At 45.1% G+C, this 14,569-nt stretch overlaps 1 protein-coding gene across 3 annotated transcripts in view; it reads left to right on the top strand.

Annotated features, from left to right (window-relative positions):
• SLC13A4 (solute carrier family 13 member 4) overlaps nt 1–10,890 on the top strand; it is a 38,667-nt gene extending 27,777 nt beyond the window's left edge. For all 3 annotated transcript variants that reach the window (XM_035128469.3, XM_088652253.1, XM_088652254.1), the window contains exons 10-16: nt 1,688–1,789; nt 2,786–2,887; nt 4,148–4,245; nt 5,240–5,370; nt 7,722–7,883; nt 9,302–9,439; nt 10,322–10,890. In XM_035128469.3, the coding sequence (XP_034984360.3) occupies nt 1,688–1,789; nt 2,786–2,887; nt 4,148–4,245; nt 5,240–5,370; nt 7,722–7,883; nt 9,302–9,439; nt 10,322–10,459 (871 nt within the window). In that variant the 3' untranslated portion in view covers nt 10,460–10,890. The remainder of the gene's footprint in view (nt 1–1,687; nt 1,790–2,785; nt 2,888–4,147; nt 4,246–5,239; nt 5,371–7,721; nt 7,884–9,301; nt 9,440–10,321) is intronic.
• The last annotated feature ends 3,679 nt before the right edge of the window (nt 10,891–14,569 follow it).

Below are 14,569 nucleotides of genomic sequence, written 5' to 3' on the forward strand. Positions count from 1 at the left end.
GGGTTTCTGCATGCAAAACATGTGCCCTGCTACTAAGCTGCCCCTTTCCTGAGGAGGCTAAAGATCAAGAACAGGTTTATTGTGAATGGAAAAGCATTGTTGATTCCGTGAGTCACCTGACCGATTGCTGAGTCAGTGGACTTTGGAGAATAACAGCAGCATTATGTTTGAAGTTCTGCCTTTTGGCCAGCTGCATCAGCAGTATTCAAGAACGCCGGCCAGCTGGCTTGATGTACTTTCTTCCAGGAAGCTGCTGCTGCTACTGCTGCTGCTGCTGCTGCAGTAGAGTCTTGTTGCTAGGGTCCTGACCTGAGTGCTGTGGGGCTTACTGTGATATGCTCTTTGCTCAGGTGCAGATGGCACCAGCTTTCCATGCTGTGTTCAGAACCATTTCTTGCAAAACGCAGGTGGTAGAGATGTAGGGGCCAGCTCATTTTAGCTCAGAGGTGAGGAATCTCTGGCCCTCCAGATGATATTGGATCACAACTGCCTTCAGTGCTGACTATCGGCTGCTGTGTCTCGGGCTGGTGGGAGCTGGACTCCAAGAGCATCTGAAAAGCCATCCCTGTTTCAGTATGCTTTTAGTTAAGATGCTGGGCTGGGTATTTTAATCACTTAAATCAGGCTTCCTCAACCTTGGCCCTCCAGGTGTTTTTTGGCCTACAACTCCCATGATCCCTAGCTAGCAGAACCAGTGGTCAGGGATGATGGGAATTGTAGTCTCAAAACATCTGGAGGCCTGAGGTTGAGGAAGCCTGACTTAAATTATTGGTAGCCAACATGGTGCCTGTCGGATGTTGTTGAACTACAACTCCCATCATCCTTTGGTTGCTAGTCATGCAAATACATGTAATACAAGGGGCTAGATTGGTGATTCTGGACCACAACTCCTATTATTCCCAACCATTGGCCAGACTGGCTGGGGCAATGGGAGCTGGGAGTCCAAAAACATCTGAAAGGCACCACATTGACTACCCCTGGTTTAAATAGTTATCTCTGTTTTAATTTTTTTTAAAAAAAATCAGTTTATTATGCTGGTCTACAAACGTCTGTTTTAGATTTGTAATTGTTAAAATATGATTTTAGGTGTATTTTATGTTTTTCATCGTGTGTGTGAGCTACATCAGGAGGGCTTGCCCTGAAATATTGGGAATGAGCAAAGAAACAAATTAAAGTTTGCTAGCAGCAAAAAAAAACCCTGCCTGATTTTCTGCAGATGAGCTACAGAAGTGTTGTCATCCGTGCTTCACTTTGGGGGTGTGATAGTCTTTGTGCAAATGTACACTGTATGTTGCACACATTGCTCTGCAAGTCCCATTTATTTCTGTGGGATATCTGCAAGAGATTTTCTTATAGTTTACTTACAGTTACAGTTTTTCCTTACATGCCCATGATCCCTGACTTTTGGGCACATTGGCTAAGACTGATGGGAGTTGTAGTCCAGCAACTTCTGGAGGGCCACAGAAACCACATTTTCAGTGGAAACTATGCAGAAGGATCTACTCCTGTGTATTTTCACTATCACCCCAAAATGGTACAGTTTGGGAGGGGGCTTGCAATTGGCTCATCTAGATCCAGTATATGGATTTCAAGTTGAGTAATGAAAATAGAGAATATTTGGTGCAAACCAAGCTTCAGTTATATAACTCTAATTGCTTTCTGTTTCCATGCTTCACGTAATTTTCAGTTTTAAAGAGACATGTTCACTAAGCAAGAAGAAGAAGACCAGACGGGAAGAGATGTCTGAGAAGAGAATCCAAGAAGAATATGAGAAACTGGGAAATATTAGGTAAAATTGTAGAGTCATAGCTTTGGAAGGGACATTAAATGTCACTAAGTTCAGCCCCCTGCTTGATGCAGGATACCCTCACAGCCTCCTGTCCAGTTTCTGCCTAAATACCTACAAGCAAAGGAGAGGTCCACCACCTACCGAGTCAGTCCGTCAAACAGCTCCTACCATTAGGAAGTTTCTCTTAAGCTTCAGCCAAAATCTACTTCCCTTCCATTTCCACCCAAGGGGAAGGGCTATAGCTCAGTGGTAGAACAGGTGCTTTGCATGCAGAAGGTCCCAGGTTCAACCCCCGGCATCTCTAGGTAGGACTGAGCATTTTCCTTCTTTGGAACCTTGGAAAGCCATTGCCAAGTAGCGTAGAAAATACTGTGTTCAATGAACCAATGGTCTGGCTAGGTATACAGAAACTGCCTCTGTTACCTCTTGAGTCTGTTCCGTCTTCTAGTCCTTTAACTATTTGAAGAGGAAATATTTGGGAGGAAAAGGCAAAGTTACATAATTCGTACTTTCTATAACATTACATGAAGCAAAACTCAGATGTTCTTTGAAATTCACACTTCTCTGAATTTTGCGGTACAGTTCTCCAGCCAAGCAGAAATGCCTATATCAAGTTAGAGTGCACCTAGAAATGCATATAATAAATGTTAGTGAACATAACATACAAAATTGCATTATATTAGGGAAACCTGCTTTGCAAAAAATGATCATACTACAAAATTGCTTACAACTAGCTGCATATTAGACTAAATTCTGATGAATTTTCAGGCAGACTCTTTACTTTGAAAAACTAGATAGTTGGATGGTGGAGAATTTAAGATTGGAATAATGATAAACTGAGAGGATGGGGAAATTGCCCATCACTACTCATGCACAACTGTCAACTAGGGAGCTGAGGCTTTATTATTATTATTTTTAAAAAGAGCTTACCCCAAAACCTTTGTTTATTGGTCTCTCTAGTACTAAATGCTTTCCCTTATCCCATTTCTTTTCTAGCTACCCAGAGTGGGTGACAGCGTTCTTTTTCATCTTGATGACTTTGCTCTGGTTTACAAGGGAGCCTGGATTTGTCCCAGGCTGGTCGTCCTTCTTTGAAAAGTAAGTTCCTGCTTCATAGCGATAACTTTTCCGAGTGGAGTTGGGAGGGGCAGATTGGGGGGGAGGACCCGTGTGATATTTGGCACCATATTTAATACTGAAATGTCAATGAGGCCTCCTGCGCCACATTTGACATCAGGCAAACGCCCACCACCACTGAGACCATTCCATTGTAACTATCCAACCCCCCAAAATTTCAACACCTCTTGCGATGGTTTGACCCCTTTCTGTTTTAACAGTACAGATTTTACAAGCACCCTCCATATCCATATCTCCTCAAAATCATTTCTCCTGCATATTCCCCGTCTCACCTTAATGCAGGGTTCCTCAACCTCGGCCCTCCAGATGTTTTGAGACTACAATTCCCATCATCCCTCACCACTGGTCCTGCTAGCTAGGGATCATGGGAGTTGTAGGCCAAAAACATCTGGAGGGCCGAGGTTGAGGAAGCCTGCCTTAATGGCCCATGTTAATTTATCATTAATAGCTATATCCCACACATTTTTATACCATTCTTCCTTTAAATTATGCTTGCCCCTTCCACTTCCTAGCTATAATAATGCGTGCAGCTGTCAATACATTTGTGAGCAAGTCCTTCGGTCTATGCTACACTTAAGCCATTTATGGCGATAAATACGCTGCCACAGCTTACAAGTGCAGTTTTTCAGTTTTTCTGAGGATACATATGTGAAGCTTCAGCCCCAAATGTCTGAAGGACCACCTCCTTCCCTCCAGACCCTCTCAGGTTGTAAGATTTGAGACCTCCTCTGTTGTTGTACCACCTTCAGAGATTTGAGGGATGACAGCTCGGGAGAGGGCATCTTCTGCGGCTTCCCCCATGCTGTGGAATTCCCTCCCCGCAGAGGTAGATTTGGCACCTTCATCTTGTAGTTTCCCTAGCATTTTGGAGACACATCTCTTTGTCATGGCCTTTGACACTTGAGATACACACACACACACACACACACACACAGAGAGAGAGAGAGAGAGAGAGAGAGAGAGAGAGAGAGAGAGAGAGAGAGAGAGAGAGAGAGAGAGAGAATTAGGACCCACCCTGGTGTTACTGTTCCTATAACAAGTATAAAAAATATGGCATGGTGTTTTGGGGATGTAACATGGAGTCTAATAACTGCAAGAACATGAGCAGCATGCCAGTAAAACTTGCAACAAGCCATTAAGAGGAAACAGGAGGAGCCACACAGATCTCTGCTGCCCGTTTTCCCTACCTTCTACAAAACAACTCCCATGTCTCTTCCCTAGGAAAGGCTATCGGACCGATGCCACAGTCTCTGTTTTCCTTGGGTTCCTCCTCTTCTTGATTCCAGCAAAGAAGCCATGCTTTGGAAAAAAGGGGAAAGGTATGAGGGACTCAAACATAAGAGCACTCGGCACATCTTGTATTAGTTCCTTTTTGTCTCCAGCCGCACACAAAGTACCCACAGGGGAGTTCATGCACTCAAATCAGTCACAACAGTGCGCTTCAGATAATGCTTCTTTGTTTCCAGATTGGTTCCCATTGGGGGACATTTGCCTAACATATGTAGGTAAGAGGCAATGATGTACGATGATTAACCACATGTGGGCAATTCCAGCCATTTGCATTCAGGTTTCCTTGTGAACTCTGTGGCCTTCCCTAAGATGATGCCCTCCTGATGTTTGGGACTACAACTCCCATCAACCCCAGCATCACACAACCATGCTGGCTAAGCTATATGGGAGTTGTAGTCCAAAACGTTGGGTAAGGCTGCTGTAAAAGAAGGCAGTGGTCTTCTGCTAGATTAATAAATTCTTACTTTTTATAGGAGGGCCAGACTTCTTTGCCTGAGGCTTTTCTTTTCACTACACGTCCATTTTTTCAGCTCCCCCCCCCCAGCCTCCCCTCCCAATACACAGTGTCAAAGGCCAGGATAAAGAGGTGTTTTGCAGAAGTTAAAGGTCTAAGCAAACCTCTTGGTAGGGGGCGGGATTCCACAATTTAGGAATTTACCTCACAAAAGGAACAACAATTTGCCCCTCAGAAGAAAATGTTGGCCTCTTGGGACTGCTAAGTGAGACTACTTTTAACACAAGCCTTCTTTTTTGGCACATCCTCAGTGTATGCAGTTTCATATAGGCTTCAGTTTCTAACAAGATTTGTGTGTTTTGTTGTTGTTGTTTTTAAAAAAGTTCAGAGCAAGCGAACAATGCAACAATGCAGAGGGGGGATGTCTTCATTCCTATCAGCCCTGTTCCAGGACTCTGTGTTACTTTGTGAACATTTCCTGACAATGTGTTCCATGCTAATCTGAGTTTGCAAGGGAACCTGGGAAAATGACAAATTTATTTTTCTATGTGTGTTTTGCTTTGACGCAGGAGATGTTCCAAATTCCACCAATGTTAAGGCAGGGGAACCAATAATCACCTGGAAGGACTTTGAGAAAACCATGCCCTGGGAGATTGTTGTCTTGGTTGGAGGAGGCTATGCTTTAGCAGCTGGATGCAAGGTAACACATTTATCCCCATATAACCCCCTGTGCTATAAAACTGGGATCCACACATTGGAGCTGAAAGGAATGCAGTTTTATCTCAGGTCACACACACCCTTTTCACTCAGTTTCACTCTCTCTGGTACCCCCTAAACTACTATTCGTTGAGCTTCCTCCCCTTCTTTTTTCTCCTTCCTGTTCTACACATGTCCCTGTGACATTGGACTGAAATTATACTCTGAAGACTGATGCCTGGATGGCTTTCACTGTAATATTGGAGCCTAGTCACATACAGATGAAGTGAATTCAACATTGCATTGAATTCCCTGTGTTTGGAAAATCCTCACCCCATTTTGAGACCCTCGGTCCCTCCTGAATTTAGGAGTGGGTCAAAATTATTGATTTATTTCTATTAATTTGTAGACCGCCCTTCATCATATCAACATGATTTCCAAGGTGGCTTCCAGCAATACATAAAAATCCATTGAGCAAAAATTATAAATAAATGTGTTATGTACTGAGCTGAATCCTAGAACAATAGGATCCAGAATGCAGCAGTCTGATTGGTCTGCAGGAGCCACCCAATCCAGCTCCAGGTGGAAGAGAATCAGCAACCTGATTAGCCTGGAGGAGCAGTCAGTCAGGCTTCTGGAGGAAGTGAATCCGCAGCCTGATTGGCCTACAGGAGCAGCCCAGAATTAGCCAATCACACGGGGCCCATTGTGTAAATAATGTATACCCTGTTTCTCCAAAAATAAGACATACCCATAAAATAAGCCGTAGCAAGATTTCTAAGCATTTGTGCAATATAAGCCATACCCTGAAAATAAGACATAGTGATAGGCGCAGTTCTGGAGGCCGCCAAGGAAGAGGCTAGGCTGGACATGTAATAAAAAAATAAGACATCCCCTGAAAATAAGCCACCGTGTTTGGGGGGGGGGTTTGAGGAAAAATAAATATAAGACGGTGTCTTATTTTCGGAGAAATAGCAGGTGTTTGGGAAAATGTTTCATTCACTGTTTTACAAGCTGCAATAAAGAGCATGAAATCACTACAGGACTACAGTGTATATTTCAGAATGTTAATGCAATCCAGTTAGTAAAATCACAATAGACCAAAAGCACGAAGCCCAAGAATTCCTGGTGGCTGCAGGAAGGCCCCAGGCTCAATCCTTAGTATTTATTTATTTTATTTTTTTATTAGATTTATATACCGCCCATCATACGATCTTAGGGTGGTTCACAGAATAAAATACAGGATAAAAACAAGTAAATAGCTAAAACAAAACAGCAAAACAATAGCCCTCGCTTCCCTACTCTGCTCTGAAGGAAAGATTAACATAAGCATGCTTTTGGTGGAAGCAACATGAAGATAATTTCTTTCAGCAAACTCCCATTATGATGAGAGATCCCCCCACTCAATATTCTGAACAACTTTTTAAAAAAATGCAAGAGTGCACTATACTTAAGAACACACGTACAGTTTTGCGGAAATAGATTACTGTACAGGGATTGCCAAATCAGAATGGTGGGTAGGGGCGTAGGAAGATAGGGGCGGTGGTAGCGGGGCACCCCGAGCGGCAGGCTCCAAGGGGTGCCATTGCGGACGCCTGCCCCGTCCCCAAAATGCGTGCCCCGCCCCGGAATGCGTGCCACACCCCTCCGGGAGGCGCGCCATGCCCCCGGAACATGCGCCACGGCCCTCCGGGAGGTGTGCTCCACTCCCGGAACGCACGCCGCACCCCTCCAGGAGGCACGCCACGGCCCTGGAACACATGTCCCGCCCCTGGAACATGCACCCCGCCCTTCCGGGAGGTGTACCCCGCCCCCAGTGCCGGAGCATGAAGCTCTGCCACTTAAATTTATGAGGAAAACCTGCTTAGGGAACAAAAGTTCTTGTGAGCATTTTAATCTAAGTAGGTTTTTACTTTTCCACCAAAAAGTAGGAGTATATAAATATAAACATTGCTGCAATTATTAAGAAAACTAATGTAACCAATGCCTTTTCTCTGGGTTCTGGCCCATGTAAAGTCTTTGAAGTTTCTCCACCAGGCATCAATCCGACTGCCTCCTCCTGCTCCGTGACAGGAAGGTATCGAAGAAAGTATCTACAAGCAGGGCATTTGGAAGTTGGGGGCAGAGATGAGGGGAAGCCCCATTGTGTTATTGAGGGTCCTTGTACTATCTTCTGTTTAGCTGAACCCAGGCCACGTAGCCCAACTTGGTATTCAGTTATGTGTGCTCAGCTCAGTGTAGTGACCTATCCATTCTGTATTCCTGCAGAGTAGTGGGACCAATGTCTTGAAAAGATGCTGATGGACTGGAGATGTCCGACTTCAGTTTTTTTCACCCAATGTCTTTCCCCCACAGACCTCCGGCCTTTCCACATGGATTGGGCGACAAATGTTGTCCCTGAGTAGCCTTCCCTCTTGGGCTGTCAGTCTGTTGGCCTGCGTCCTGGTCTCCATAGTAACAGAGTTTGTTAGTAACCCAGCAACTATAACCATCTTCCTACCTATTTTATGCAGCATGGTGAGTACAAACTTTGGATCAATTTATTATCAATCAATCAATCAATCAATCAATCACCTATTTACAGACAGACATGTCTCAAGGAAAGGGACCCAGGTGGCGCTGTGGGTTAATCCGCAGAGTCTAGGGCTTGCTGATCAGAAGGTTGGCGGTTCGAATCCCTGCAACGGGGTGAGCTCCCGTTGCTCGGTCCCAGCTCCTGCCCACCTAGCAGTTCGAAAGCACGTCAAAGTGCAAGTAGATAAATAGGGACCGCTCCGGCGGGAAGGTAAACGGCGTTTCCGTGTGCTGCTCTGGTTCGCCAGAAGCAGCTTTGTCATGCTGGCCACATGACCCGGAAGCTGTCTGCGGACAAACGCCGGCTCCCTTGGCCTATAGAGCGAGATGAGCGCCGCAACCCCAGAGTCGGACACGACTGGACCTGATGGTCAGGGGCCCCTTTACCTTTATGTCTCAAGGAACTTGCAGACATGTCTTAAAAACAGCTAAAATGGTTTTTAAAACAGTACAAATGCAACTGAAAATAAACAATACAAAACGAAGACCCTAAAACTTGCCGAAACAAACATATTATCGCAGGTAAATGGATGTAAGATTGCTGCCTTAGTCCTGGAGTCAGCAACCTTTTAGGACCTAGAAACTGTTGTGGACACTACAAAATACGCATTTCACAGAAAAAAATGGATGGTGCTAAACTGCCCCCCTCCCAAATAGAAGGCAAAACACCAAGTCCCCTCCCACAAAACAAATAAAACACAGACCAAAAAAAGTAACGTTCTGCCCCCAACCTAAGGCAACCCCCCCCCAGGCAAACAACCAGAACCTGCACCCCTGCCAGCCCAAATTTTAAAAATGAAAGGACGAAGGGACTTGGGTGCTGTGGTGCCTACAGGTGCCACTTTGGAGATCCCTGCCTTGATCTAATACTCTATCCACTAAGGGATGCGGGTGGCGCTGTGGTCTAAACCATTGATCCCCTTGGGCTTTCTGATCAGAAGGTCATCGGTTTGAATCCCTGCGACGGGGTGAGCTCCCGTTGCTCTGTCCCAGCTCCTGCCAAAACTAGCAGTTTGAAAGCACGCCAGTGCAAGTAGATAAATAGGTACCGCTGCGGCGGGAAAGTAAATGTCATTTCTGTGCACTCTGGTTTCCATTGCACCCGAAGCGGTTTGCTCATGCTGGCCACATGACCCGGGAAGCTGTCTGGACAAACACTGGCTCCCTCGGCCTGAAAGCAAGATAAGCACCGCAACCCCATAGTTGCCTTTGACCCTCCAGGGGTCCTTTACCTTTTACCTTACTCTACCTACTACCTGGCATTGGCTCTGAAAAACAATGGCTTTCTGCAAGGAATAGGTTTTGGTAGTCTACTACTTTCTTTGACTACAAATGCTCATATCTTTCCTTTCTCTTTGCAGTCGGAAACCCTACAAATCAACCCTCTGTACACTCTGATCCCTGTCACCATGTGCATCTCTTTTGCGGTGATGCTGCCAGTGGGCAACCCCCCAAATGCCATTGTCTTCAATTATGGGCACTGCCAGATCAAAGATATGGTAAGTACCAAGAGTGATGCATCCAGAATGATCAGTGATCAAATTGGTTAGATAAGGGCAGTAATAATAATCAGTTAACCCTGTAACTGTTTTGTTGTGGTACTTAAATGATGGTTTCCCCCCAAATTTGAAACTGGATAGCATCTATCATTTCAATTGTGAGCTCAGATTGTCAACATTTCTGTGAATTGCACCAGGAATGTGCTTGAGGAATCTTGACCAAGAAAGAGCCTCTCACCTCTGTACAGTAGGGTAAATAATTTTACACAAGTGCCAAAGGTTTCTATGCATGCACCCCCTCCATCCTCCATTCAGATATTATCCCAGTTCTGTTAGATGTGTATGTCGGAACCCACATGCCCATGACCCCAACATGCACGAGAGCAACGAAAACACTAGCATCGAGACAGGCATGTGTTGGTTTAAATGCATGCATACCTTTTACCCTGGGTCTGAGGTTTCCTGAAATAAGGCAATACTTAAAGTCAGTTTCTCAGCCAGAGTTACCTGGATATGGCACAAAGGCAAACCAAGAGGAGAATTACCCTGCCCCATTATGAGCAGATCCATCAGTGAAGTTACTAGCACAATTTACAAGCAGACTGGATCAAATGGAGAAGGACCAAAGGAAGGTGTGGTTGTGGGTGTGCTTGTGTTAAAATGTGGGAAACAACCACAATAAAAAAGAGATGTCTCACCTGCTCTAGGATGAACTGAAATCTCACCACCCCTTGCTAATGTTGAGGATTTTGTCCAGAACATTTTAGAAAAATGATTAATCTCATAATTTCATTGAAGGCATGTCTACCTTGAGAGGAGAAGTCCTGCCTCAACTGATGACAATTAATGTGATCTTTCTCTCTTGTTTATTTTCGTTCATAGATCAAAGCTGGCTTTGGTGTCAATCTGATTGGTCTAGTGGTTGTTACAGTGGCAATAAATACTTGGGGAATTAGACTCTTCCACTTGGATAAGTTTCCAGACTGGGCAACAGCCAGCAACATCACTGGTCCATCGTAGTCAGCATCCACAGAACTTGCTGGCTCACAGCAAGTTGGGAGCAAAATATTTGCACAGCTGTTAAGAAAGGAAAACACTTGAGTATATATTTGTTCCATTAACCTGAACTAAGTAAGAAGTAACTGTTGGAGGTTTCCCCATCGATCATCATATCTCCACCATCTAGTAATCAAGGGGTTGGGGAAAGCATGCATTATTCTTGTCTTTGAGCAATACCATGGAATTGCTTTGATTCCCCCCCCCCCCCACCATCTTTTCCACAGAAAATCCATTTTTGTTCTACAGAACACTCAGCCAATTTGTCTTCTTTACTTGATGGGGCATACATAAATCGCAGTCCCTGCAGTCCTAACATCCAAAGTGTGTTTTGAAGACTGTATCTATATGTATATATCTATAGAACATTTTTTTAAAAAGAAAAAGTAAAACGTCGTATGTGGAGTTATTTATTTGATAACAAGGAAGAACCAATTTGATCAGCCAACTGCTCAAGGCCAGAGGGTTATCTGCACAGCTGCCCTTTGGTCCAGGGAGAAGACCAGGTCCATGGTAGACCAGGGTTCAAATCCCCCCCTCAGCCGTGAAGTTCACTGAGTAATCTTGGGCTGGTCATTCTCTCTCAGTCTAACTTATAGGGTTCTTACAATGATAAAACGAAGAGGGGAAAGAACCATGGAGGCCACTTGGAGCTCCTTGGAGGAAAAACAGCCAGAGGGCATCAGGCTGCATTATGCACTCTTGTGATGGAGTGTTACCAAACTGCTAGGAACCCAGTGAAAGAGAAAGGTGGGAAGTCGGATATCCAGCCTCTGGCTAATTATTTTCCTCATTCTCCAACTTCAATGCTCATCTGCCACAGATAATAGTAAAACTTGAAAGCCTCATGAACACCAGTCACTTGCCAGAGCAAAGGGTGTCCCTCAGATGCCTGGCACTCTTGCAGATGATGCGTCCTTCCTGTTCTAAATATATATACATTCCCAGATCTCTGTTCTCCTTCCACTACACTAAACTAAACTATAGTATGGGGGCAGCCTTGAGGTGGCAAACCAGACTCCCAGACAGAACACTCTACACCAGGCATCCCCGAACTTCGACCCTCCAGATGTTTTGGACTACAATTCCCATCATCCCTGACCATTGGTCCTGTTAGCTGGGGATCATGGGAGTTGTAGGCCAAAACATCTGGAGGGCCGCAGGTTGGGGATGCCTGCTTTACACCTTAATCTCTCCCAAACTAAATACCAGGCCTCTACAATAGGCATCTTATTTTAATAACTGATGTAACCAGAAACTTTTGGATGTGTACAGAAATAGAGTCATTGTTAACCACAGTAACTGTACTAGGATCAGTTTTTTGGCGGGGAGGGTTCCCCATTAAAGGGGAGGGCTCCTCTGATGCTAGCAAAAATGTCTATGCTATAGAAATTGCTTGTGAATAAAATAAATTTTTCAATCTTTGGAAATTATTGTGATCTGTAGACATATTAATGGAGATGTGGAAAGCCTGAGTGAGTACTCTGCGGCAGTGCTCCCCCCCCCCCAAGAAAAATAGGTGCCAGTATTCACTGTGAAGCTTTTACAGTAAGTGCCACACCTTTTAACAAAACAAAAAAGAAAGGTGCCGGTACTGTGTACCACTGAGTACCCCCTGGGGAAGCACTGCTCTGCGACCCTCTGTGGAGATGACATAGCAGTGCCACCAGCCTCCACATGTAGAGATGGCTGGCTTGGCAAGAGATGGAGAGCCAGTTCACACTTCACCTCATCATCCTCTTCTTCCCACACTATTCCAGCAGCATGTGGTACCAGAGAGACCCAGGTTTGAATGGCCACTCAGGCATGAACCCACTCAGTAGGTCAAGGGTTCCCCAGCTGGAGCTGTGAGCTTCATTCTGTTGGTCTATGGCACGTCTGTGACCAGAAGGGAGTTGGCTTGTCATGATGGGAGAAGTAGAAGTGGCCACCCACCAAGTTGTTAATTTAAGTGGATGATTGGCAACAAAGAAAATTCTTTGCACGTATAGACCAAGTTGCAAACAAACAACAAAAAATTGGAAAACAGCTAAACTGGTTATGTCTTGAACAAGATACAGAAAAGCAACTGAATTAGAAATGCATTGGGAAATTAATTAGGACCCTTGTTTTGATTATCCCAAAGTTAAAGAGGCAATTCCAGGGCAAACCATTTCCAGATTCAGAGTCTTGTCCAGAGTCTTGTCCCAGCTGGACACAGAATGTCACCATTGTTGCCCAACTATATTATATACGCTCTATTAATTGCATCTGAAATAATTCTACCATTCTGCTAAAAGAGAGAACTGGATTTGAGCAGGGAATTACCTTCAGTGCAACTTAAGTTATTGATTGTAGATAACTCCACAGCTCCGTTAAAACAGCAAGTTTTTAATCTGATGTTTGGAGTGCGGCAGGAACAAGATGATCTCTCCCATTCCATTTAGTTCAAAGATGAATGGTCATCCAACAGCATCTAGATGCCCACACCTTCTCCAATTCTCCAATTAATTCTAGTTAATTGTTAGTTAATTCTCCAATTTGCTCTGCTCTCCTCCTTCTCCCAACATGAATTCTAGAATTGCAGTGCCTCAGTTTGCTGCAGCTTCAAAGTCCTTCAGCCTCATTTGCATATTTTCCTCATTCAGATGCATTGATAAAACATGCAAAGAAGTAGCCCGGACATGACAGTACAGATGGAAGCATTCAGGCCTGGGATTTGCAGTGTTTTAGGAACAGAGGCTGGCAGGAAGTTGCCAATACCCTGAGTTAGACTACAGGCCCGTCTAGTCAGCCATGTCTACACTTCTTGGTAGCGGTTGTTCTTCAGGATTTCAGACAGAGCTCTTTATCATCCTTACCTGGAAATGCCAGAAACTGAACTTGAGACCTTCTTTACTGAAAGCACACCGAGCCAGAACCTTTCCAATATTAGTAGTGACTGTGGGCTATTTTACAGATTCTAGATGCTCTAGAGCCCAGCTTCAGTTCTTGGCATCTCCAGACAGGGCTGGGAATGCCCCCTGCTTGAAACCCTGGAGAGCTGCTGCCAGTCAGTGTAGACAATATTGAGCTAGATGGACCAAGGGTTGGGAGAATCTCTGCCTGCAATGTGGTGCTTCGGGAATAGGCAACTCCCCTGCAGGCATGGAAGTAGATGGAGGTTTATGCCAATCCTGGTCTGTGTTTGCTACTACTCGAACCTTCATAATTATGTCAGCACCACGGACCAGGGTGCCCTTCCCAAATAGTTCTGGCACTTCAGAAACCCATTAGTGACTTTCAAAAGCCATCGCTGCTGATGTCCAAAGGATTGCAGATCTCGGAAGAGACGGAAGAAGTTCGCTCAATTCACATTAATGGGTACTGACATCAGAATGTCTCTTGGCTTTGTTTAGAACCAGCTCCACACCCCCAACCTCCAACGTACCCATGCTAATGCCTCAGAAATCTGCCCAGTGGAATGCAACCCATGAGTTTCCATGGCGACTGCTGCAGAGGGATCCCATGGACCACCTTGATGCAGATACCCTCCCAATTGCATGTACAACTTTGGGAAGGGACAAGCATGGGCCGAACACCCATGGCCCTGTATTCCCAGTTTGCACAGTATTAACTGCATGTAAGTGAATGTCTGAATAGTGGACACTCGTTCATTAGGGTGAATGAGGCACTGCTCTACCCACCTCAGTCTGCTCTCACCCCCTCGTACCTGCTAACTTTCCACATATCTCGGGAGAGGCACCCTTATGGAACTCAGCAGACAAGGGACAAAACAATAATTAGGCCGCATTCAAACCATGCATTTAAAGCACTGTTGTGCCATTTTAAACAGCCATTTTAAACAGCCATGGCTTCCCCCAAAGCATTCTGGGAGCTGCACTTTGTTAAGGGTGTTCAGAGTTGTCAAGAGCCCTAAATGGCCTCGGTCCAGTATACCTGAAGGAGCATCTCCACCTCCATCATTCTGCCCGGACACTGAGGTCCAGCACCAAGGGCCTTCTGGCGGTTCCCTCATTGCGAGAAGTGAGGTTACAGGGAACCAAACAGAGGGCCTTCTTGGTAGTGGCACCCACCCTGTGGAACACCCTTCCA

Source organism: Zootoca vivipara, chromosome 9 (assembly GCF_965207765.1).
Source record: "Zootoca vivipara chromosome 9, rZooViv2.hap1.1, whole genome shotgun sequence".
NCBI classification, from domain to species: domain Eukaryota; kingdom Metazoa; phylum Chordata; class Lepidosauria; order Squamata; family Lacertidae; genus Zootoca; species Zootoca vivipara.